Genomic DNA, 27,112 nt, shown 5'->3' with positions numbered 1-27,112 from the left:
GGTGTCTGGTAGTGCTCTCTTTTTAATGTTCTCATTAATGTCTTTGGGGTCTAGGCACGCCCTTAAATCACCATTGGGTTTCTTTACACGTTATGGAGTTCACCCAGTCTGTCAGTTGTTCGATATGTTGTATGACTCCCAATTTCACCATCCGGTTGAGTTCTTTCTTTAAGCTGGCTCGAAGTCATGCTGGCACTCTCCGTGGGGTGTGCACGACTGGCTTGGCATCACTTTTCAGCTCTATTCTGTAGGTGAATGGCAACGTCCCTTGGCCTGTGAAGATATCAGGAAACTTTTGCACAATGTCAGTTACTGTGTCGCTGTGAGTCTTAAGAACCACCTTTTCAATGTTGATTTGGTAGACCCTCCTGACCAGCTCAAGGTCCTCACATTCTTTGACTCCTTGCAGTGACTCATGATCATTAGAAACAACCACAAACATCAGGTTTTGTTGCTTCCCTTTCACATTCACTTTCAGCCTGCACACCTCTTTGGTTTCTGTTCGCTGTCCGTTATATGCCTTCAGTGAGACTGTCTATTTATGTATTTTTGGCTTCTCTTTAAGTGCTTTAATGTCTTTTATACTAATCAGGTTGGCTTTTGCCCCTGTGTCTAATTTAAAGAACATCCTTGTCTCATTAACTAACAGAGAACTAACAGAGGTGTCGTTCATTTGTCTGTTCCCACTACACTGACTTGATGTCCAGTGTCTACATTCTCAGTTGGCCGCACACTTTTTTTCAGTCACGGGAAACCATGTTCACTAAAAGTGAATCACTGTCATCAGTTTCATCCTCTACATGCACCTTGCGTTCTTTCCTTTCGCTTGAAAAACACATTTTTGCATAGTGGTTTAGTCCCTTACACCTGAAGCACGTTTTACCAAATGCTGGGCTTTGCCTGGGTTTGTGATTATCTCCAAAACGTTTGCCGCTAAATGTGTCACTTTGCTTGCTTCGAGCGCCTCGGTATTTTCCGCGCCCATTTTCCTTGAATGAAACGGCGTCTACATTCGCACTTGGCAGAGCTAAAGCTAGTCCCTTAGCGGCACCTTCAAACGTTTCCACATGCGGTTTAGCTAACTCGCCGGCCTAGCATATTTTCACAGCATTAGCCAAACTGAGTTCCGCTCATCTTAACAATCTTTCTCTGACTTTCTTTTCACATGTGCCGAGCACAATTTGATCACGAATCATTGACTCTTTCAATGCATTAAAGTTACAGGTACTTGCCTTTAGTTTAAGGTCTGTGAGAAAACTATCAAAAGTCTCTCCTTCACCTTGCATCCGCGATCTAAACACATACCTCTCATAAGTCTCATTCTTTTTTTTGACAGGCAGTGTTCGTCGAATTTCTTGATGACTTCGTCCAGCTTGTTTTTGTCTCCCTCGTTTGCAATCGTGAATGTGAGGTACACCTCAAGCTTATCAGCTCCAGAGATGGTGAGTAGCATGGCGGTCTTTCGCTCATTTGACGCCCCTGTCACCCCTATAGCCTTGACATACAGCTTGCTTGAAATTTCTCCAGTTCGCGTCTACATTTCCAGTTAACTTTAAAGTCCCCGGTGGTTTTATCGCATCCATTTTCTGTCTGGTTCACTTCTGGTACCATGTGATGTTATGTAATAAATCAAGCTCAAAAGTAAATATTGTCTCAGTGTATTTAATCACGTCTTGCCTTGCTCCATGGCTGTCACATTCTGACCCTAGAACGTTCTGCGCATTAACCTTAACCCTCTACAATAAACTAGATACACCAATATTGCCACCTACTGGCCCGGTGGGCACAGCTCATTACTTAACGAACGAATATGTAGTTCCGGGTTACCTGTTGCAGCAAGGGGGACTTCAATTAGTGACACACAACAGATGCAGGAGTGACGTACTGCGAATTCGCGGCAAAAGTTGAGCAGCTCTTGAAAGACGTGTTGACCCAGAACTCGCTGGAGGGACTACATGTCCAATCTGGCCTGGGAACGCCTTGGGATCCCCCAGGAGGAGGTTGCTGGGAGAGGGACGTCTGGAGTGCCCTACTGAGCTTGCTGCCACCGCGTCCCGACCCCGGAAAAGCGGCTGAAGATGAGATGAGACGAGATATTTCATTGGACGAGCTTTTTGGGGGTACGCCCCCGAGTGCAGTATGTGAGCCTCTCACAGGCAAGCAAGCGTTTTCAAGGAAAAGAAAGAATGGGTTTTTCTCGATAGAATTTCAGGCCGATTTTGTTTTTGTTTTTTTGTCAAATATTTGGCATGATTTATATAAAGATGCGTATTAGGTGCCAAGAAAGGTATAACACAATGAAAAACACATTTTTCGTTTCATGGGGTCTTTAAGCTAGCGCGTTTAAAGGTGATTTTTTTCCTGGCTTAAACTGTATGGAAATGTAACAACAGATCAGTGCTAACATGTTTCTGACCTTTGCCATTGGTTTTGGTCGGTAAAAACGGCAATTAAATCCTGTTAAATCTGTCGGAGATTTTACACTATTTGCATATTTCCTGACTCGCTGCAGGGGAAAGAGACAGCCTGTGAATGAATGAACTGTGTGTAAATTGTCTGTGCCCCATGCTACTTCTTGTAGGTGCGTTATAATGTTAAATTGTTATTTGTTATATTCTTGTGTACTTTTATGGAAGGACTGCATTGAATGAGTATCCTAGCATAATTTTACTTATTCTTTTCGTTTTTGCCTTTATGTCACAGCCTCTTGCCCTTGACATCAAAGCGTTCGCCCCTGACACCTGCTGACGCCCCCTGTCACAGCCTCTCTCCCTTGACTTGCCTTGACATCAAAGCGTTCGCTGTCACAGCCTCTCGCCCTTGACATCAAAGCGTTCACCCCTGACACCTGCTGACCCCCCGTCACAGCCTCTCTCCCTTGACTTCAAAGCAATCAGCCTCTCGCCCTTGACATCAAAGCGTTCGCCCCTGACACAAGCTGGCCATCAAAGTGGTCAGCCGCTCTCCCTTGACATCAATGCGATCATCACCCTTAAAAAGCCTCCACTGTGGTCCAGTCTTCGCTGGAACGTCGCCTTTCATGGACTTCTGCCTACCTGCCTACCTGCCACTGAGCCAACTCCTGCTCTACCCCTGAGATCGGTTACTTCAATAAAGACTTGATTCTTCCCTCACCTGGTTGTCCCGTCTGCTTTTGGGTTCTTTCCTGATACGTGACAGTACGTTCCAGCCACTATGGACCCAGCAGACCATTCCACCACAGACCTGGCCACGGTCTGCCAGGCTGTAGCCAACCAGGAATCAGTCCTCGGCCAGCACAGCCAGGTGCTACAGGAGATGGCTGACGCCCTCCGTGAGCTCGGCTCAAAGATCTCCGGAATCCAGACCCAACTTGGCGCCTCTGCTAGCCCGGGACCCGCCCCTCCAGCTCCGCCACCCCCAGCGCCATCAACTTCGGCTAAGGAACCATGGGTTGCCCCGCCCGATAAGTATGATGGAGATTTTGGACTTTGTCGCCCTTTTTTGATGCAGTGTGAGATTGTGTTTAACCAGCAGCCCCAGTCATACTCCACGAATGGAGCCAAAGTCGCTTACATCATGGGTCTTCTCCGGGGAAGCACCCTGGATTGGGCTACAGCGGTGTGGGAGATGCGGGCCTCCACTTCCTCATCCTACGCTGAGTTCACCACTACTTTTCGCCAGGTTTTTGATCATCCCGTGCGGGGAAAGGATGCGTCAAAAAGACTGATCTCTCTCCGCCAGGGTTCCCACAGTGTCGCTGACTGCTCAGTTGAGTTCCGTACGCTATCAGCGGAGAGCGGATGGAACAACGAGTCCCTCCAGGCCGGCTTTTCCAACGGTCTCAGCGAATCCATAAAGGACGAATTGGTTTCCTACCCCGAGCCTGGAGGGTTGGAGGAATTGGTTACCCTGGCCATTTGTGTGGACAACCATCTCCGGGAGCGGAGGCGAGAGAGGACGCGCCGCTTTCCTGGTCACAACCACTTACCACGGGCCACACCTCCAAACTCTGGGGGCCGAGCTCGCTCGCCTGAGGCTGACGTCCTCTGAGAAAGCCCGAGGCGTGACTCTTCCCCAGCTTCGGAGCCGATGCAACTCGGCCGCTTCCGGCTCAACCTGGAGGAGCGTCAACGCCGCATCACCGAGAACAGCTGCTTGTATTGTGGTCAGCCTGGTCACTTTCTCGCCTCCTGCCCTCGTCGTCCGTCAAACTAGCAGGCTCACGAGGGAGGAGGAGGATCCTCGTGAGCCCAACTGTCTGCCCTCTGTCTCCTCGTCCACGTACCCAGTTGCAAGCTACCATCAGTTTTAAAGGTCAGTCCACTAAACTTTTGGCTTTAATTGACTCTGGAGCTGATGAAAGCTTTTTGGATGCAAGTGCTGTGAAGCAGTTAGGTCTTGCCACTGTGAGTCTGGACCAGCCTCTTGAAGCTAATGCCCTGGATGGACGTCTCCTGGCCCGGATAACCTCTAAGACCGAGCCTGTGCGCCTCCTGTTGTCGGGAAACCATCAAGAGGAGTTAAGTTTTTTTGTTATCAATTCTCCATTTGCTCCCATTACACTTGGTCATCCTTGGCTGGTTAAGCATAGTCCCCATATTGATTGGTCATTGGCCAGAATTTTAAGTTGGAGTCCCGTCTGTCATGCCATATGCCTCCAGTCTGCTCTGCCTCAGTCTGTCCCCTGTCGGGTGTCAAGCCCTGACTCCAGGAGTGCCAAGACCGATGCTCTGTCTAGTGTGCATGGGAAGGAGTCTGAGCCCAAGCTCCAACCTGACACCATCGTTCCCTCTAGCTGTGTGGTTGCGGCTGCGGCTGCGGCTGTCACCTGGAACATTGAAAGGGAGGTCATGACAGCACAACAGACTCAGCCTGACCCAGGTAACGGTCCCCCCGGGCGCTTGTTTGTTCCAGACGCTGTTAGATCTAGCGTGTTGCAGTGGGCTCACTCTTCCAAACTTACCTGCCATCCTGGAGTAACCCGTACCCTAGCCTTCCTCCGCAGGCGGTTCTGGTGGCCTTCCATGACGGAGGATACTAGGTCTTTTGTTTCTGGCTGTCCTTTCTGCTGCGCCTCCTGCCTGTTCCACACCGTCCCAGGTCGCATCTGTCCTTGGATTTCGTCTCTGGTCTGCCCGCCTCCGATGGTAACACCGTTGTACGGACTGTTGTTGATCGCTTCAGTAAATTTGTTCACTTTTTGCCCTTGGCTAAACTGCCTTCGGCCCAAGAGACTGCGGATCTGCTGGTCAGGGAGGTTTTCTGGGTCCACGGTCTTCCCCGTGATATCGTGTCTGACCATGGCCCCCAGTTCACTTCTGCTGTCTGGAAGGCTTTCTGCTCTGCCATCGGTGTCACCGTCAGCCTGTCATCGGGGTTCCATCCTCAGACCAACGGCCAGGCCGAGAGGGCCAACCAGGCATTGGAGATGGTTCTCCGCTGTCTGGTGTCTGCCAACCCATCCTCTTGGTCCTCACAACTTCACTGGGTAGAATATGCCCATAACACCCTGCCATTGTCTGCTACGGGGTTGTCCCCTTTTCAATGCCTTTACGGCTATCAGCCTCCCCTTTTTCCTTCTCAAGAGGTAGACATTCCGGTTCCGTCTGTCCAGGCCCATGTCCGTTGGTGCCGTCGGACCTGGCGGTGAGCCCGTGCTGCACTGCTCAGTACCTCCGGCCGTTACCAGCGCTTGGCGGATTGTCATCGCACCCCTGCTCACGACTTCCCCCCCTGGTGACCAGGTATGGCTCTCTACCAAGGATCTACCCTTGAAATTGGACGCTAAGAAACTATTCCCCAGGTATATTGGTCCCTTTCCCATTGTCAAAGTCATTAACCCCTCTGTGGTCCGTCTGAAGCTGCCCCGCACTCTCCGGGTTCACCCTTCCTTCCATGTGTCCTGCCTCAAACCTGTCTCTACCAGCCCTCTAGTTCCTCCGGTCCCCCCGCCCCCACCTCCTCGTATGATCAACGATCATCCGGCTTACACCGTTCGTCGTCTCCTGGACTCTCGTCGCCACGGTCGCGGCCTGCGGTATCTCGTGGACTGGGAGGGATATGGCCCGGAGGAGAGGTGTTGGGTCCCTCGTCGCCTTGTCCTGGACGCGAACCTCATCCGGGACTTCCACAGGACGCACCCTGACGGGTCTGGTAGGTCGCCCGGTGGCGCCCCTCAGAGGGGGGGGGGGGTACTGTCACAGCCTCTCGCCCTTGACATCAAAGCGTTCGCCCCTGACACCTGCTGACCCCCCCGTCACAGCCTCTCTCCCTTGACTTGCCTTGACATCAAAGCGTTCGCTGTCACAGCCTCTCGCCCTTGACATCAAAGCGTTCACCCCTGACACCTGCTGACCCCCCCGTCACAGCCTCTCTCCCTTGACTTCAAAGCAATCAGCCTCTCGCCCTTGACATCAAAGCGTTCGCCCCTGACACAAGCTGGCCATCAAAGCGGTCAGCCGCTCTCCCTTGACATCAACGCGATCATCACCCTTAAAAAGTCTCCACTGTGGTCCAGTCTTCGCTGGAACGTCGCCTTTCATGGACTTCTGCCTACCTGCCACTGAGCCGACTCCTGCTCTACCCCTGAGATCGGTTACTTCAATAAAGACTTGATTCTTCCCTTACCTGGTTGTCCCGTCTGCTTTTGGGTTCTTTCCTGATACGTGACACTTTACTTTACTGATTTCAAATACACGTGTAACCACTGTAAGGGCAAACATTATTTTTTCATATTCTATTCATAGCTGTATTTTGTAATATGTACATTTAAAACGCAAAAAGTTGAACAGCTCTTGTTATGGGGAATGAGAGACAGCCTGCCACTGTGTGAATTGACTGTGCCCAATGCTACTTCTTGTTGTCTGTGAGCAACCATCTTACCGCTGCTACACCTGGAAGCTAATTAACTATGACTGTACATGCGCTGCTTTTCTGTACTTTTCTACTGTGCAGATACATGACCATGAAACTAATAGCATTCCCATGCCAACTTATCTTATTTATTTATTTAGTTTGGACTTATCTCGCTCCTTTTTCCATTTTTTTTGTTCTGTGAATAAATTCATTCAGCATTCAGTTATGCCAAATAAAACTTTCCAGATCAATGCCTGAAACTGACCGTCACATTTTCCTCAACAAAAGCCATGTGCATAAAGAGTCCATCTAAAACCAGTTTGCAGCTTTTATCAGAAGACAGCCATGCAGACAAATCAATTGTAGAAATCCAATTTTTATTTCATGCTTGAGGCAATGTTACTGTACCATCCCTCCACCCAGAAGGCAATGTTAAAAAGATCCTGCGCCACCAGTGCAAAATCACAGGCCAGCAATGCCAGCAGTTGATATATTTTGTTTCTGTTGTCAGGAACTTGCGTCGTAATAGTGATGAGGAGCATTGGGAGGCTTTGAAAACAAAATAACCAGCATAGCATGCCCAGATGCTGCTGGTGAGCCCCATGAGAAACACGGCTCCCGTTCCCACTGCTGAGAATAAGCCTAAAGCCATCTCTCCCCACACGTCCCACATCACCTTGACATGACCCACAGAGAGGCTGCAGCACCTGGCCTGGGGAAGGAACAAATGGAGTGATTAACCTGCTGTTTCATGGAGACGACCCTTCCCGAGTGTTCCAGCGCATCAGCACTGTGTTCTCCAAAACAATTTGCATTTCTGCGCTCACTCATTAACTCTAGCAATAACCTCCCTTTTCCTGGACACTGGCAGAAGGGAGAACATGGCGCCTATTTGATTAAGGGAAATTGTATGTCTGTCTCACCAGCCCCTATCCATCACAGTCAACCACTTAAACCTATCTATTAGAACCCAGCTATCAGCAAAAGAGGAACCATTACATGACAACTCTATCTCCTTAATTGAAGCAATTACTTATTTCTCTCTCATACTGAGCCAGTTTGGAAGCAAACCAACAAGACTGTGAAACTGTTATTCCTCTTTCTCAGTCAATACATATAATCAATTTAATCAGCTGTCCTATATTTACAAGATTGGGAATGCTGAGTTCTTGTAATTGTAGACCTTTATAGGTTTGTCTGTAATCGGACGTGGTGGTTTTTTACTAGTGTCATAATCTTTTTTATGTGTGCACTTCCTACACTGGCTGTCTGGCATCTTCTTCCCACTAAGGATCCTGGTACCTTCGACATCAGATCACAACAATGTGAGCTGATGTTATTTGGGATTCTTAAACTATGTCTTGAAATTAATATTTGTCCAAATATTTCATCTTGTTCATGAGCCAAATAATGTTGCAGCTCAACTGAAAAGGTTTATCTCAACTGTAAGGATACCGGATCATATCCGGAATAATCTGTTGTTCATCTCTCAGTATGGCTGGATCAGTACCCTCAGGGGCCCCAGAGCACTGAAACTCATATTCCCCACTCCCCCTCTTCCCACACACAAACAACGCCCACCCCACACCACCCACCACACCCATTAAAACCCACCTTTAATTATTTTGAGCTTCCAGTCAAGCTGGCATGTGAAATCTATCGCACCATTTATCACACACCTATTGGTCAAAAGCTGAATAACGAGTCCAGCTGAGCAGGTTACAGCTCAATAGACCAAGTACTGCCATTTCTCTCTTGAATCACAAGACAAGGAAACAACGGATAAAATCATCCCAAAGCAGTGTATGACTCAAGACTATGGCAATATTTGTGTTCACTGAATTGAATACCATCCGAGCAGACAGCACACCAGTTATTACTGATACATAATAATGTGACTGACTAGGAATAGTCTTACAACAATGCCATCCTAAAGTAACACAGCACAGCTGAATGCATGTTTCAAAATATGGCTCACTAAGTGAGCTAGGCAACTTCACACAGAGCTGCAAAAGTCAACGTATAATGAACTTGACAAATCGACTCCAACACAATATTGCAGCATCACACCACAGTGATGCAATACATGTTATGCAAACAGCATATCAAATGAACTTGTCCACCAAATATACAGCAACACACAATCACGAAAGATACTGCTCAATGCACAGACAGCATAGTCAAATGGGTCTTACCTTCAGAAGTTCTTCTTTCTTGACTTTTTCTTTGCAAACTCTGTGATCAAGTCCTCAAAATCCATCTCCAGGCTAGCGTTACTGCTAGCTAGCCCAACATTCACTGTTGGAATGCCATCTTCTTCACTTTGTTTAGCTTTTTTGAAAAAAAATACTTATTATTGGGACTTTTTTTTAATTGTACCCGCTTCTTTTACTTCCTTTTCCTTTCGTTTCTTTCTTTTGACAGCCCCGCTGGGCTTTTTGTTAACACTGTCCATTTTCTGCTGTGTGGAGAGTTTTCTCATGCACTTCTCACCGATACAACCTAACCGATAGTGGGTCAGGTAAAAATTAATTCCACTGTTTTTAACCTCGACTTGGCTTGAGAAAAACTTATCTTGAATCTGTGCAGTGTAAGCCCCCTGCTCTCTATAACCATCCGCCTTGACCATTAGCCATTAGCATTACTGCTTGCTCACCAGTCACCACTTGCCCAGCCATCTCAACAATAAAAACAATCAGACACTTAATTTTCTTGGAAACAACTTTTATTTCATTCTGATTGGATAATTATCAAGATCAAGCGAATGGGTATAGTTTTGGGTCCAATTTCAGTGGAGCTCAACATAAAAAATAAATGCATACTTTTTTTTTCTTCCATCGTGGAGGGACCTTTTGTTCTCAGAGGCCCCTGGGCATGTGCCCAGGTTGCCCATATGGTAGATCCGGCAGCGTTAAGTACACAATTAGAGGGACATGTCCTACCTACGAGAGTGCAGACAGCCTGTGCCCCTCCATTGTAGATGGATGATGTTGCTGAAGGCTCAATATGGTCCCACATCAGCTGGATGTAGTTGGAAGACCTGCACATATCCAGCGGTGGCCAATTCCCACCACATGGTCCACTAGAGAAAATGCCTATAATAATTCACATTTAAGATTGTAATGACAATTAGTATTTCAAGTATAAAGATATTATTACTGTTAATCACAACACTTTGTGAGGAAGAGTTATAATGACTACAAAAATTAAAACATCATTATCTTTAGAACCATGAAATGTTAGTCTCCATATGAGATATTGCACTGAAGTACATGACTTGACCAATACTTCAGCTGATGTTCATTATATCAAATTCAAAATAGGAATGGTGCCAGGTTCAGGAAAATAACATTCGCAGAAAATGGGCATGGAGAAAACGAAAGGGGATTTCACTGCACACATCCCTTTTCATTAAATATGATGTCTACTGACAGGGGATTGCAGAGTGATTAATTGCTAAGGAAAAATTTGCTTGGAAGAGCAGGACTCCTTGAAGTTTCTCCAGAGCAGCTGGCTAGCATGGGCCACGTTATCCCTGCTGCACCAGTTACCGCTGCCATGCCTTTCTGTCCTCTTTGCCCCTGTGCCAACCTCTTTCTCATTCTTCACGGCCTCTTCATCACCCCACTCCTACTCCTTCATCGCTTCTTCCTCCCGCTGGGACCCAGCTATTTTACCTTGGAAGAAAATGCCGCGCCGAGGCAGGGGTAGCCAGAGGGACACAATAAAAGCTACACTCATTATCCCCAGAGTGATAGCACTGATGTAGAAGTAGTCCATCCCTGCAAACAGTTGGCAAAACTTGATCATGGTTCAGCTGAAGTTTTGTTTCAAGTTACGTTTCAGTACAGTTCTTTGACAGTTTTTTTCTGATGCAGAGCTAGGCCGTGCAAAAGGCGTCACTGCATCCTTGCGTGTATCACCGGATGCTATACCAAAACTTTGCAAAGCGAGGCCAGGGCCTTATGCACTGCGTGAAGCCGTGGATAAAAAGTTAATCGAACTCGAACAACAGGGAATTATCTCTCCTGTGCAGCATAGTGAATGGGCTGCGCCGCTAGTGTGCATTCCGAAAAAAGATGGATCAGTGCGCATTTGCAGAGATTATAAGGTGACGGTAAATCAGTGGCTTGATGTAGATCAGTACCCACTTCCAAAACCGCAGGATTTATTCTCCACTTGAGCAGGTGGAAAGCATTTCACTAAACTTGACTTGATGCAGGCGTACACTCAGCTCGACATGGATGAGAAAAGTAAGCCGTTTCTCACCATTAGTACACACAGAGATCTCTATGTACGCAACCGCTTGCCATATGGGGTCGCTAGCGCACCCCCTATTTTCCAGCACACTATGGATGAAGTATTACAAGGGCTTGATGGTGTGGTATGCTACTTAGACGATATTTTGATAACAGGAACAGATACCATCGCACATCTACGCAATCTTAAACGAGTGTTGCAGAGACTGGAAGAACATGGGTTTAGGCTTAACAAAGAAATGTGCTTCTTTCAGAACAGTGTGGCCTACCTCGGACATGTAATTGATGCCGAGGGTGTACGCCCAATTAAAGAGAAAACTGAGGCTATTGACAAAGCTCCTGTGCTGAAAAATGTGACAGAATTGAGGTCGTACTTAGCCATGCTCAATTACTATGGCAAATTTATAGCAAACTGTCCAGCGAGATTAAGCCTATGACTGAGCTCCTACATAAAGATAAAGAGTGGGATTGGACAAGAAAATGTCAAGAGGCGTTTGAGCGTACTAAAACACAGCTTGTAGCCGCGCCAGTGCTTACACATTATGATCCTAAACTGCCTGTAATTTTGGCATGTGATGCGTCGCCTTACGGCATAGGTGCCGTGATTTCACATCGGTTTCCAGAAAACAGTGAGAAACCTATAGCCTACGTGTCTAGGACACTCACTAAAACAGAAGTCAACTATTCTCAGACAGAGAGAGAGGCACTTAGTATCATCTTTGGGGTGACCAAGTTTAATGACTATCTGTATGGACAAAAGTTTACTCTGCTTACAAACCACTCCTAAAGATACTAGGGCCCAAGACTGGAGTGCCTACATTGGCAGCAGCTAGGCTGCAGAGGTGGTCATTAATTTTAGCAGCATACCAGTATGACATAAGTTACAAGCCATCCTTACAACATGCAAATGCGGATGCATTATTGCGGTTACCACTACAGACTCAAGAGGCAGACTCAGATTATAGTTCTGTGTTTAGGGTCTCATTCTTGGATAAAGTGCCAGTGTCCTCACAAGAGATTGCAAAACAGACAAAGACTGATGCAGTACTACATAGAGTGAAGCGCTTCACATTGAATGGTTTGCCAAAGCATTTGAATGAAGATGAGTTAAGGCCATACTTCATCAGAAACACTGAACTGACTGTTGAATCTGTGTGATGTGGGGTTACCAGGTAATCATACCAGAGGTGTTAAGACCACAGATTTTACATGAATTGTATGAAAATCACCAGGGAATAGTAAAGATTAAGGCATTAGCCTGTAGTCACTTTTGGTGGCCAAACCTTGATTCTGACATAGAGTCACTGGTAAACAGTTGCCAGACATGCCAGTTAAACAGACACCAACCTGCCACAGCTCCTGTTCACAATTGGAGCTGGCCTAACCGTCCTTGGCAGAGGATACACATAGATTATGCTCAGAAGGGAAAGTTCAACTTCCTAGTGGTCACTGATAGCTATTCACGTTGGCCAGAAATAGCTTTGATGAGTAGCATGACATCTGAAAAGATCATAGACATTTTGAGGGGATACTTTGCCACTTGGGGTCTTCCAGACAAACTTGTGTCTGATAATGGACCACAATTTGTATCTGCTGAGTTTGAAACATTCCTGAAAAACAATGGGGTGAAACACGTTAAGAGTTCTCCTGACCACCCAGCTTCTAATGGGGCTGCAGAGCGTTTGGTGCAGAACCTGAAAACAGCTTTTGAAAAAGGAAAGAGTAGCAATATGATGTTGCAGCACTGCATACACAATTTGCTATTCTGTTATAGGAGTACGCCACAGTCTACTACAAGGAAAACACCTGCAGAATTGTTTCTCAGACGTCAATTCAAAACCAGGTTGTCTCTCACCAAACCTAATTTCACAGAGTCCATGCAACAGAGACAGGACAGTCAACAGACCAAGCAAGCACGTAAGTTGGCACAAGTCAGACACTTCCTACCAAAACAGAAGGTGTTGGTTCGAAACCACAGGGGAGGGGAAGGTGTTAAATGGGTGCCTGGGTGCATTGTAAAGGCACTTGGTCCTGTCACATATCTTGTGAAAGTGTATGGAAAGGTGTACAAGAGACATGTCAATCAAATGATCAGTACTGAGATTGAGAAATGTTATGTGTCAGATGACTCTGATGAGGATCTGAGGGTTGTTCCAAATGTATCACATGCATGTGTAGCAACGCCTGTAAACGTTCCAGAATCCATTGAGAGGGTTGTGCAGCAAGGATCCAGTGATACTGCTCCCCCCTCAGTTGCAGATGGTGTCCAGAGGCTGCAGCGGCACGTGGAGCCGCCTGATAGCTTAAATCTGTGAGAACCCAGTTGTTATAACGATGTAATGTTGAAAAGATGTAAAAAAAAAAAGAAATATGGTTGTACTGTAAATGTACTGGGTTCAGATTTCAGGTGAGGAGTGTAGTGTATGGAGATACACATGAAAGCAAATGTTTTTATTTGCAGTAATATGTATTTTATGTTTGACCTCTGACCCTCGATGTCTATTGGTTGTGTATGTTGTATAAATGTACGCGCGCCACTCTGGTGCGCCCTTGGAAGAAGACAGAGCAAGAGGGTCAGTCGTGTTTTCGTGCCTGCTTAACGCAGTCGTTTTGTAATGTTACTACGGTCTAGCAAATAAAAGAGGAAGACCAAGATTCACCTTGATCGTTGTATAATTCAGTTATCCTGTAGATACACGACAATCTGGATACGTTTATTGACGGATACGTTTCATCACTCATCTATCATCTAAATGACCTTTTCCGTCTAAATTGACTGCAGGTATTCCCACTCTTATAAACAATACGGTTGCATAATGGCCGAAACCAGCGTAATAGGGAGGAATGCTGGTTTCAACGGGGAGTCAAAGAATCCATCTATGTGAAGAGGGAACAACAATCCCTGAACCGAGGGAGGGCTAAGAGTACAGCTTACCGTCTTACAACGCTGTGATTGCAAACATTCCCAACTCCGCTGTGACTAGTACACATGGCCATTGAAACACTTGTTAATGGTCACAGCGATTTGTATATGAAACTGGACATTGGTTTGAGTCGTTATGCCACCGTATTGTTTATAAGGGTGGGGATACCTGCAGTCAGTTTAGACTGAAGAGGTCATTTAGATGAGTAATGAAACGTTTCTGTCAATAAACGTATCCAGATGAACTGATTTAGCCTGCTTTGATTCTAGGATCATGCCCTGCAATCAGAACAAAATATTGAGAACATTATTGATTTATAAATGCTCGTTTACCATGCTAGCAGTCAGGATGAAATTGTAGAAATAATAAATAAACAAATAGATATATAATGGGTTCAAATCAGAAAAGAACATATTTTCGGACCCCACAATTGATATTTATAAGCAAAGAACATCTTTCATAAAAAACCTGAAGGAAGGTCATTGCAGGCAGGCTGGAGGCGAAGCAGAGCAGGATATAGTTGGTCACCAGAAAGAGCCCCTGTAGAACAACGAGGGGCTTGTACCTCAAGAAGTCAGTCAGCAAGAATACAGGGAAGAGAATGACCAGGTAGGAGTATGTCCAGATGGGGAACAAGTAATTAGTCACCTGTAGAAAAAGACAAAGTGGTAAAGCAAGATAACAAGTTAGGGACTTAGACAATAAGAAAAAAAGAAAAAAGAAAAAAAGGGGGGGTGCAAGACTGAGTTATCTGTCTGCAAATATACAATACTCATAAGCATAGAAATAGCAATCTATGATCATAGGTAAATTTCTCATGTAAATGACTTGTGCACGCTGTTCTGTGATAAGCACTACTAACAATGGATGTGTGTGTGTGTGTGTGTGTGTGTGTGTGTGTGTGTGTGTGTGTGTGTGTGTGTGTGTGTTGCTCTCCCTGAGGTTTCTCCCTTTTTTCCCCCCTGTTAGAGCGTTTTTTAGGGAGTTGTTCCTTATCCGATGTGAGGGTCTAAGGACAGGATGTTGTGTTGCTGTAAAGCCCCCTTGAGGCAAATTTGTAATTTGTGATATTGGGCTATATAGCTAAAATTGACTTGACTTGATTTAGTACACATCTGCATGAATGACCACATGAGAGTGTTCCTTTCAATCTTACCACTTCTTCAGAGATGTTCTTATGTGGTCCAATTAGGTATGGTGTAAGAAAGGGCTCTGCTATTATACAATTAGCAAAAAATCCATAGAGCGAAAGCACAGCAGTGGGATAAATCCAACCAGAGGACCTCAGCTTGGCCCAACAGTACATTATTATATCTCAGTAGAAATCCCTGGAGAAAGTCTTTGGTTTGGAGCTTCCCAGTATGCCACCAAAATATTCTGGTCTCAGAATAATGTTTTGCTGCTACCACTGGCACGCTTCAAGCTTTCTTTCAGCTGCTTATTGCCTGCATGTGCCCCATTGTTTACGGCAGGACTTTGACCTCTCAGGAAATAGAGGAATTACAGAGGCATGATAAAACAAGCCTTACGTCAGTCTTACTTCATTTATAAATTCCACTAGACAAGAAAATCATGTTTCGTGAGATATTGAGATCATTTCCAATAATGCATATCAACCCTGTAATGCAGGACTGTATTTTACAGACGTATGCTGGCAAATCTTTGTCAAAGATGATCCTGGTGTGCAAGGAAAAAAATAAAATTTCTATGGAAGCCTACTGTCCATATTACTGTGTTTACTGCTTCACAAAGCTACTGTAGATAAGACAGATGCTGCACATGCATCCTCCACACCAATAACAACGTGTTGCAAGCTTGCAGCCACTCAGGTCATCTCACAAACAGAATGGTAATTTGTCAAAAACCAGTTATTGCCGGCACATAATATTAAGGAAGAGGTTAGAGTTAGGTTTAGTTTCAGGGTGAGGGTTACGTTAAGGGTAGGGATCAAGTTAGGGGTTAGATTAAACTCTTGACCCCAATTTCTTTGAACGGTTCGTCAGGTGACGGACAACCACCAATCACGTCTCGTCGCGAGATTTTGGCGTTGTGCCCGTACATCGCATGCGTGGTGGCCCGCACGAGAGCGCGGCCTGCGTCCGTCGCCATAGCAACGGTTTGTTTGTTTGTTTTTTTAATAGCTACGGTTTGTACACGGGAAGCAAAGTGAACCGACTGCATAGCAAAATGAAATTTAAAAGGTTCCTTCTGAGATATTATCCGCCGGGTAATTCAAATGTTACTGTCTTCTTATCGCTGCAATTGACTTTGACTTTTAAAGTATACTGAATGTTTTTCTTTCGCAACAGGTCAGATTCGCTGACCGAGGTGTCGTTGAATTAACTAACCAACGTTAGCAGTTACCCACTGACTAGGTTAACGTTAACGTTAGCAGCCCATAGCCATGTCCTTGGCTCTCCTGGTTAGTTGTCACCGTTATCCACGATACATTCCCTTTTCACCCACCCAGGTATTACGCTGGAATATGTAAAAAGTGGTAATTTAAGGACCAAATCGATCGACCTGTTGGATTTATCCCCAGAGTAAGTGGGCTGTGCACGATCATCATCATCATCAACATTAGTTAACTGTGACGTTTCTAAACTACAACCACAAATACTTAACAGTGATAACTTTATTAATATCGTCCCAGAAGTTACCTGTCTTTTCCGTGCCTGACGTCCTTCTTAATATTCAACTGTTTTCTAGTTGACATAGTAACGCTGCTTCTATGTCTGACGTTGTTTCTACCTTTAAACCATTTATAAATAATTCTGTTGACTAGTTAAATCAAACAGAAGGAGTGATCATGTATAGTTATCCTTTGCAGTTTGTCTTTCTCATTGTGGATAATGAAATTACTTGATCTGAAATAGGTCTGAACGGAAATTTATCAGCTAGTGGAATTATGCTAGTTTAGTTATTTTTTCATGTTTTAAACATTAACGAGGTTTCTGCTGGCATTGATGTACTCTTGCAATTTTCTCCATAAGCAGGACAAACCCAGATCAGTTGGTGGCAAAAATCAGGCAGTTAGAGCCCCTCATCACAGAGTCCAGGGCTGACCAGGTCAAACAGCTGATCCTCAGACTGCAGCAGAAACAGGGCCAGCAGGATCACCAAAGGTTCTTTCTTACAAAGGTCAGAAACAGAAACTGTATTTGCATTACTAGCCAATAGTGAATTGGCAAATCAACATGCAGTTACAGAGTGATGATACTAAATGTTTGAAACAAGACTACCTGTACTAACCTATTTGATTTACAACAGTGTCAGTGATTCTGAAAGTAATGTGTATCTTGCCTGGTGTGGGGAACACAGAAGACAACACTTTTAGTTCCTCTCCTAAAAAAATACCTTATTATTTGATTGCAGTTGAGAGAAATAATGTCTACATTTTTTTTCAATGTCTGAATCAGGCTGAAATGACTTTGGGCACACAAATGCTGGATCCGACCAAGACAATTAAGCGGTTTTAGACTGTTTTCTTGCTGGTAGATTTGTTTCTCAAGCACTTTTGCAAATTTACAATCAAACTTTGGATGTAGAAAATTTTTTCCATTAGCACCTTACTATTGGTGAAAAAAATGTTTAGTTTATCAAAATTGCAAAGACATTTTAAAATCTGAGTTTGCTGTTTTGCTTGGTGGCAAAAACCAGTGATTATTGCTTTAGAATGACACTAGAGGGCAGCAGCGGTCAGCATACCAAGTCTATCCAGCGCATCAAAGTCAAATTAATTATGCATGGAAATGACACGGGTAAACTTTAATATTTGATTTGAGCTAATTCAGTCAATTAAGTATATCCCCTCAGAGTTAGTTTTCTCATGATCCTTCTCTGGTCCCCTTCCCAGGTGCTCCAGGCGCATTTACTGCCTCTGACAAATGTTGCCTTCAATAAATCGGGGTCGAGGTAAGTTTTTTTGCAGCACATGGAGAGCTGCCATTCTGGCTTCCAGAAAACCCTGGGCATTTGTGTTTCTTGGGTTCAGAGAGGGTGAGCAGTACCCTCTCCCCTTCGCTCATACACTCTATGTCTATGTCTCTTTCACTCTCGTTTTCTCTCTCTCTTTCACACACTGTCTGTTTCTCTCTCTCTCTGTCTCTCTCTGTCTCCCATCCTTCAGTTTCATAACTGGAAGTTATGACAGAACATGCAGGATATGGGACACCGTGTCAGGCACTGAGCTGCACACACTAGAGGGCCATAAGAACGTGGTATATGCCATTGCATTCAACAACCCCTATGGGTAAGGAGTTGTTTTGAAGAAAAAATTAGAAAGAGTTATGTGGCTCTCTCTGACACTCAATTATTTATTGTTAATTTGTTCAAAGCTGCTTTGTTTTGTTTTAAGATTTTCTGTCTTTACTCTTTTGTCAGTGCTATTTGATATTTGCTTTTCTGTTCCTCGGACTCAGGGACAAGATTGCCACTGGTTCTTTTGATAGGACCTGCAAACTATGGAGTGCAGAGACTGGCAAATGTTTTTATACCTTTCGTGGACACATGGCAGAAATAGTATGTTGCACATTTTTGTTAAATTCTAAAAATATGTGTTTTTCATTTAAGGGTTGCACACACAGTGTGTAACAGGTGAAGTTGCCAATGTGAAAAATAACAATAGTACCACTACAATAACACCATTACTGCCACTAATTTTAATACTAATACTACTACTTAAGCTACTATTACTGCTACTGCCACTACTACTACAACTTATTATTATTATCATTATTATTTATACATTTTCTATCTTAAAGACATTTCCCACATTTCAATAGCTATCATAAAGCGTCTTTGCAATAGAGTCAATGTTAAAAAGCATCCTTTCCAGAATAGGACTATGTTTTGCCACATCCAGGACCAACTCAGCATATAAATCATATGACATTGAAAGAATTATTCAATTTTCGGGAAACAATGGCCCTGCTTTAGTTGATGTTGTTTTGGAACAAAATTTGGGAGAACTAATCATATGCAAGAGCTGAACCTGGGGATGCTAACTCCTAACAATTTATTTATCTTTCTTCTGATGCAGATGTGTGTGGCATTTAACCCCCAGAGTACACTGATAGCCACAGGCAGCATGGACACTACTGCCAAGCTGTGGGATGTGGAGACTGGGGTGGATCTGGCCACTCTGACAGTCAGTTATCTATTTTTTTTTAGCATTTATTTTACATACTTTTTCATTGCTATTCTGTTGTGTCCATTCATCCATGTCTCTCTTTCACATTTTCTCTCTTACTCATATAAATCCAATAATGATTTCTGAATGAATGAATTCATTCATTCATTCATTCACATCTACAGTAATTATTCATTCACGGTGAGCCATTTGCCATGTGGATTCTTAGCTCCTTTTCCAGTTCACTTATTCTTCTGTCATCTGATTGGGAATTGTCCGTAAATGAGGCAGTCTTAACCCAATGTGCGGGGAATACAGATCTTTCTTTTATGCGTGAGTGGAATGTGGGTACGTGCTGTGACTTGTTGACTGACTAGCTGGCTATGTGCAAAAAAAAAAAGGCCTTTCTAAAACTTGTGTCTTTCTCTGTTCTTTTTACAGCCGAAAAACTTGAAAAATTAATCAATCTCCTAACTGTCAAATGAATACAAAATCCAATGTGTGCATTCCCTAATGTGTGTTTTTTTTTTAGAAGAACATACTTTTATAGTGTATTCTCATGAAGTCTTACAACTGCAGAAAAAATATATTCCTCGTCTTTGATGTGCACATGTCTGGATCCCCATTTACCCACTGGGAATCCTTTTCTCTCTTTCTTCTTCTCTCTCTCTTTAATTCTGCTTATCCAGGGTCACACTGCAGAGGTCATCGCTTTGTCCTTTAACACACTGGGAAACCAGATCGTCACTGGGTCCTTTGACCACACTGTCTCGCTGTGGGATGTTGCTTCAGGGAGGTCAGACATCATTAATGCAACTAAACTGTTTGTGTGTGTGTGTGTGTGTGTGTGTGTGTGTGTGTGTGTGTGTGTGTGTGTGTGTGTGTGTGTGTGTGTGTGTGTGTGTGTGTGTGTGTGTGTGTGTGTTCTGCCTGTCTGTCTATTTTAAAAAAAGATAAATTCTGTGGTTATCTGCATCTTGTGACCATGGTCTTCACCACATGCAGATACTGCTGTATGTGTGCTTATTCAAATGTGTGCACACATGTCTTAAATTGTCTCACATTAATCACACTCTGTGTTTTCCTCAGCCGTATTCATACTCTGATAGGTCACCAAGGAGAGATTGCCAATGTTCAGATGAACTGGGACTGCTCCCTCATAATCAGTGGCTCCTTGGACAACACATGCAAGGTTCAGCATCATCTTGCCTTTCCAAACCTCTTGCATCTAATTAAGTGGTGACAATGCAGGATCTTGTACTTGAAAATGAACTGAAATAATTTCTTTTTCAGCAGCAATTTGAATATTCTGGTTGGGAAATATTGGCACCCCTGTGATTTCAGGGAGTATGCCTCTGAAGAAAATAGACAGCACTGTTCATTCTCATCTGCTTGCTCCCATCTCTTGCATGCCATCGCTCTCCTCCTACCTCTAAGCTCTACATCATTTAAAAGAGGAAAATTAAATCCTCATATCCTAATTCCTTAATTATGCCAAAATGAGTCATGCTCACAAGTCAGAGTTATTCACATCACTGCGTTCCTCAAGGGGAGCCGGGTAAAATAAAGCCGTTTAGGCAGCTAACAGGTACATGTTAGAATGCTAAGTGGGTTGGGATGTGTGTTTGGGCACACGGCTGCAAGTTCACGTATACATAAGTGTCTGTGTGTGTCTGTGTTATTACGTGAATGTGTTGCTTTTTGTGTGTTGACAGCTGTGGGAGGCAGCAAGTGGGAAGTGTGTGGCAACCTTAACTGGGCCCAAGGAAGAGGTGCTGGATGTGTGTTTTAATTTAACTGGTCAGCTCATTGCTACTGCCTTTGCTGATGGTGAGACTAATAGCGAAGTTCATTTCTATAGTGTTGTAGATAGTACCCAAACATAACCAATAACAGGATTTATTTTTTTTCTTTTTTCCAGATGTTAAGGTTTTCTATATAGAACCTCTTTTTTGATGTAGATTCCTGCTCTTTTTCTGTTTGTTCCTTATTATTTTTAGTTCTTTGTGTCGTTTAGGTCACAGTCTTGAAAAGTGTTGGTGCTACAGCATTTTAATTTAAATTATTTTGCCTTTTTGTGTAAGTACAAAAAAAGAATGTGTTTTAACATCAAATACATTGTGCCACTGTGTTGATAGTTCAATGTCAGAATGTAGCTGTGTTAATAGTATGCAATATTAGAAAGATTTGACTTAACATAGAAATATTTCTTAGGGTTATATAATGACAAATCAGATTTCACATTAAGCTAATAAAAATATGGGCAACTGAAAAATACACATTACATTGACATGTCCCCCAAAGCCTTGTCTGTCCTTTTTCCCTCTCCAGGTACAGCCTGTGTGTATAGTGCAGCCACACATCAGTGTCTCGTGATGCTGGAGGGCCACAAGGGAGAGATCTCCAAGGTGAGTCATTTAACCCAAAATAGCTTCACAGCCAATGCCGGAGTATTTCTCCCCCTTCACAATGTTGAAGTGCACATTTGTTTGGCTGGAAATTAATAGTTTGCTGGAGAGATCCCTGTAACAGTTTTATGAAATTTAGGCAAGAGAAATAAACTGCTCACTTCTCTCTCCGTCATTTAGTACCAGTGGTATGCTCCTGAGCGAGTAATTATATGTAACTGCTGCACAAGCACAAAGCTGTGCATGTATAGTCGTGGATGGACCTCCAATAGTTTGAACAAGTGTGTGTATTTTTGAAATTGACTGTCCACTGACATATACTCTCATGGCCATTGCTGTAAATAGAAATGTGTCTCAACTTGCCTGGCCGTTGAATGACATTAGTACAACTCTGTAGATTAGCATGTCCAGAGGGAGAAAGAGTTAGAGAGGGAGAAAATCTTGATCACTTATTTATTTTCTTAGCATTAAAGTGATAAACCAAGCTTGTGTTTATTTGAATAGCTGCACTTTTAGTTGTAATGAATTTCGACTTCAGCAAGTGCTGTGCAGAGATAATTTAAATTTGTTTAATTTACCTGAATGCCTTGATCAGTGAAAATAAGAGAGGAATCAATATGAACCATCAGGCCAAAGCTTAACACACGTCTCCATATTTTGTCCCTCAGCCTGCATCACCAGTGCTCCATTCGACTGGATGTGTTCTGTTTTCCATGTGTCCCATTCACCATAGCTCTCTTTTCATTCAGTGTTTTCTGCCCTGTTCTGTGGCACTCAAACAAATTCCTCAGGATGCAACTGTCAAGAAATATAATAACCTGCAAGTGATTTGATTTTTACTCAAAATATGATCCACCACATGTAGCAGACAAACAATTTTACAAGTGTTTTCATTCTAAAACTGCCATTTGAGAGAAAGTTAAATGTGTGGCCTGATATAAGCTCTCGTTTATCAATATGTCAAAAATCAGGCATGAATCCATTCTCAGATATGATTCCATTTGGAAGCAAAAGTCTTAATGCAAGTTGTATCTTGTTTTCTGACTTGATTTAAAAAAAAATCCACATCTTATATGCTCTCACTCACAACAGTTGTTATTTAAGTGTTCACCCATGTCCTCAGGGGATATGAGGTGGACCATTTACATTGTCTCTTCTGTCTCACCAGCAGTTGCTGACCTTGTCTCATCAGCCTTTGAACTCAGAGCTACTTATGTAACATTCAAGCCATCCTGTCTAATCACAAAGCATCCTAAGGACTCGCCTTTTGCCCTTTTTTTTTTTGATCTCCCCCTTTTTTTTCTCCCCCAATTGTGTCCAGCCAATTACAGCATTTTTCCAAGCTGTCCCAGTCTCTGCTACACCCTCTCTGCTGATCCGGGGAGGGCTGCATGCTACCACATGCTTCCTCCGATACATGTGGAGTCGGGGGACGTAGCGCATGGGAGGATCACAATATTCCCCCCCAGTTCCCCCTCCCCCCCAAACAGGCACCCCGACCCACCAGAGGAGGGGCTAGTGCAGCAACCGGGACACACACCCACATCCAGCTTCCCACCCACAGACACGGCTAATTGTGTCTGTAGGGATGCTCGACCAAGCCGGAGGTAACACGGGGATTCGAACCAGTGGTCCCCGTGTTGGTAGGCAACGGAATAGACTGCCTAACTACCCAGACGCCCAGGAAGAGCCTTTAAAGCAGTGTAACCATGGCCTGCCATTAACCGTGTGCTGTAAACTTGTGTGTTTGACCTATCTTTGACCTATGTGCCTGCTTGCCCAACTATTTGCCTGCTTTCTGGCTCTGCCACTTTCTATAAAAGTGAGTGAAGGCGGGCATGAATCTTACACGAATGTGTGCATTGGGTATGTGCTGTGCTTATGTGTGTATGTGTGTGTCCTGTGAACTCTAGCTTAGAGGGTTTCTGAGTACGTGGAACCATGGAGCTGCCTCTGTTTACCAAAGACATCATGCAGCCAGTAACAAATAGGGTGGATGGAGGATGAATCCAGAGGATTATGACACTAATCTCTCCCTAACAGGACACTTCTCCCCCTCCCTTCCGCGCTTCTTAACCAGGACCATCAATCTCTTCTTTCATGTCTCTCCCCCTATTTTTGTTTTTGTCTCTATCCACCCCTGTTTTTGCTTTCCCTCTAATCCTCCCTGTTTCATTTTTAGTCCTCCCCTCTCCTCCCTCCTGTAACAATTTCTTTTTTCTGCCTTTTTTATTGTCAAGGAACTTCGAATGATCGACCTTGCTGTACAACCAGCCAAGGATTGGGAATGAAGATACCTGTGGAACAATGATCAAACCAAACACAGACATGAATGATTCAGCAGAAAACACTTGAATGCATGTCAGAGAAGGTTGAATCAGTTCATCTGGATACATCGTTTATTGACAGATATGTTTCATCACTCAACTAATTGACCTTCAGTCTAAACTGACTAAAGGTATCCCCACCACTTATAAACACTTGCAGTGCCTAATGACCAAAACCAACGACCAGTTTCATATGCAAATAAGGGTGTGATCTTTAACTAGAGTTTCATAGGCTATGTGTACTATTCACAGACGATTAGGGATGGTTGCAATCACAACATTATAAAATGGCGACAGATGTATGACGACGGAAACCAACAACCAGTTTCATGATCAAATATGGGTGAGCCCATTACAATGCTGTGATTGCAACTATTCCCCCACTCCACTGTGAATAGTACACATGGCCGTTGAAGCTCTAGTTAATGGACACACCCATATTTGCACATGAAACTGGTCGTTGGTTTCGGTCATTAGGCACTGTATTGTACTGTATTGTTTATAAGGGGTGGGGACACCTGCAGTCAGTTTTGACTGAAGAGGTCCCTTAGTTGAGTGATGAAACGTATCGGTCAATAAACGTTGTATCCAGATGAACTGATTCAACCTTCTTTGATTTTCTTACTTGGATTATTGAGCAAGACACTTGAATATATGTCTTTACAGATTCTGTTTAGCCTTCTGCAGGATTAATTCACTAGCCCCTCTGCACATATTTTTCTGTATTAACTTCTTTCCAGGCCATTACTTTCTTTCCTCCTTTTTATCTTTTATCCCACCTCTCTGTTCTCTTCTACCTCTATGACTGTCTGAGCTTCCACTCTCATCTTCTCTCTCCGGTGCTCCGTCTTGTCAGCTTCTTCCAGGGTCAGTTTCCATTTCCTGTCTGGGGTCGCGCTTGCCCGCTCCAGTCATAACTTTAATAAAAACACACTTTACTGTTATGACCATCCAGATCTAGCATCATTTAATCATCAGAGTGATGCTGTCAGAATCTAACCCAGTGAAGTTCATCCATGTTGTTTTCATTTTACTTCACTGGAGAAAAAAGTCTTTACCAGGACGTGCTGCCTGGGACCTTATCCTGATGTGAACTGTTAAAAGTTGGATGACCTCTGAGGAATATATAATGCTGCTGACGTGGGGGAGTGTGACAAGCTGATTCACTTCTCCCCATCCCCTTTGTCATTTCAATCTCCTTTGGCAAAATCTCCTAATCAATTCCCCCCCCCCCCTCTCTCTCTGTGCCTATCCCTCATTTACCACACTACCACATACACTGCATATACCTTTGGTCTCTCCTGTCTCCTCTCCTAACTAACTCTACTGACTTTGTCTGCCATACTAGATCTGCTTCAGCTCCCAGGGCAACAGAGTACTGACTGCGAGCTCAGATAAGACAGCCCGTCTTTGGGACGTTAAGTCTGGAGTCTGCCTGCAAGTCCTGGAGGGGCACACGGATGAGATATTCTCCTGTGCTTTTAACTACGAGAGCGACACCATCATTACAGGTATGCTGTAACCGCGCACATGTTTAGCACATCTGACAACTGCGTTGTTAAAATTTAGCCTTCAGCACCAAATGAAGTGTTCTGCTCAAACCATCACAAAAGCTTAATGGCACATTTTAGATAAGAACTGTGCAGCTGGGTTTATTTCATGCTGCTGTCTGTTCAGCCACCTGTTTTTGTCTGTGCTGCTCTACAGGTAGCAAGGATAACACATGTCGGATCTGGTGCTGACCTGCCACTTGACCCTTGCGGGCCTGTGAAGAGATGCAGGAAGTCTGACTAGGCAGCAAAGGCTGGATTATATAGAAACTAAAGCACCCCCCTCTCTCTCACACACACACACACACACACACACACAAAGGGAAAAACATTTTGTCTTTTTATTTCAGGGTTAAAAATCCCATTTTGTAATGTGTGTTCCCTCCTAAAGCCAGTGATAAGATTACTCCCTGGAGTGTCTCTCAACTTTCAGGGTTCCTCTTTCAGATATCCTGTTCCTGAGCCAGTTATCAACTTCATTGCTTCATTTTGTCCTTATCTTGTTGGCCCTCGCTCAGGAACAATCAGGAATGTTTTATTTGCTGTAAAGTTTGCCAGTATGCTATGAAAAGTATTTCAAGTTCTTCAAATTAGGCTTTAAAATGTGTTTAACAAATTTTCATATTTCATCTACACATGGTTTTACTAAGAATGAGCGGATACAAATGTAGCTCCAAAGAGACTTTCTATGTTGTTAATTACACGTGTCAGGAATTTAAGCACACATGAGCCAGAATCTGCTCCCAGCTATTTAAAAGTCCTAGAGTAATTGTCAAGGCTTATCAGGGCTTTCCATTAATATTTTATTTCATTAGATTGATACCTCTCACATCCATTTACAGGTTATGAATGTAAAGTAAGCAAAAATCTGGAGCTGGGAGCTTTATTGTCATTTTCACATGTTATAACAAGTAACATCGAAATGAATTTCAGCCTACACACGTTTTATCGATAATTTTGTTAGAAGATCAATTATAAATGGTGTGTGGGCAGGATCTCCTCTTAACTCTATTAGAAACCAACAAGGGTAATCTGCCATATGTGTTCCTGTATTGCACACTGAGCATTATGAACTTAAAGCACAACATCAATGATACATTTCCATTCTTTTGTTTGGATGTTCGAATTAAACTGCTGCAGCTTTTCCAGAGCACCTTTGTGTAAAGATCGCCTTTCCCTTGGATTTACAACAGAGTAAAAGTTAATCTAATTGCTTTTCAAACTTGCTTTTGGTCTGCTAAGGCTCTAGGCTTTTCATGTAGATTTTAACATAAATCTGGTAATCAGTATTCAACAATACAAGTGTGCACATTGAAAGTAATAGTATGACTAATAGAGTCTATTTGTGTTCCACGTCACATAAATTTATTGATGTCAAAAGATAAATACATTCAGTTCTACAGTGACAGAGCAGACAGTTCAATTGTGTGCTTTTTTGAATGCTGTTCAAACACCAGAGTACCACTAGAGAAACATATGGACCCAATTCACATACAAATTCAACATTACAAACATTGCTCTACGTCTGTCTTCCTGTCACAGTAAAAGCTAATGACAGTGGTCCACTGCTCTAAGAGGCAGCAGCAGTTCAGAATCTACAATATATACAACTATCCAAAATAAACAGATCTCAAGTAACATGAGCAACAACATAACCTACTCATAACTGAATTACA

At 43.7% G+C, this 27,112-nt stretch overlaps 1 protein-coding gene and 1 pseudogene across 1 annotated transcript; one reads left to right on the top strand and one right to left on the bottom strand.

Moving 5' to 3' along the window:
• Positions 1-10,647, bottom strand: part of LOC130115283 (thiamine transporter 2-like) — a 39,014-nt pseudogene extending 28,367 nt beyond the window's left edge.
• A 5,560-nt stretch (positions 10,648-16,207) lies between these two features.
• On the top strand, positions 16,208-25,628 carry LOC130115282 (dynein assembly factor with WDR repeat domains 1-like). The gene is made up of 13 exons (XM_056282895.1): positions 16,208-16,247; positions 16,491-16,563; positions 17,017-17,161; positions 17,877-17,935; positions 18,150-18,272; positions 18,442-18,541; positions 19,062-19,169; positions 19,841-19,947; positions 20,241-20,343; positions 20,867-20,981; positions 21,483-21,559; positions 25,235-25,397; positions 25,594-25,628. The coding sequence occupies exons 1-13, from the start codon at positions 16,208-16,210 to the stop codon at positions 25,626-25,628; spliced, it is 1,248 nt and encodes a 415-aa protein (XP_056138870.1).
• The last annotated feature ends 1,484 nt before the right edge of the window (positions 25,629-27,112 follow it).

This window comes from Lampris incognitus, chromosome 7, assembly GCF_029633865.1.
Source record: "Lampris incognitus isolate fLamInc1 chromosome 7, fLamInc1.hap2, whole genome shotgun sequence".
In the NCBI taxonomy this organism is placed as follows: domain Eukaryota; kingdom Metazoa; phylum Chordata; class Actinopteri; order Lampriformes; family Lampridae; genus Lampris; species Lampris incognitus.
This window is presented reverse-complemented; position numbering and strand designations above follow the sequence as displayed.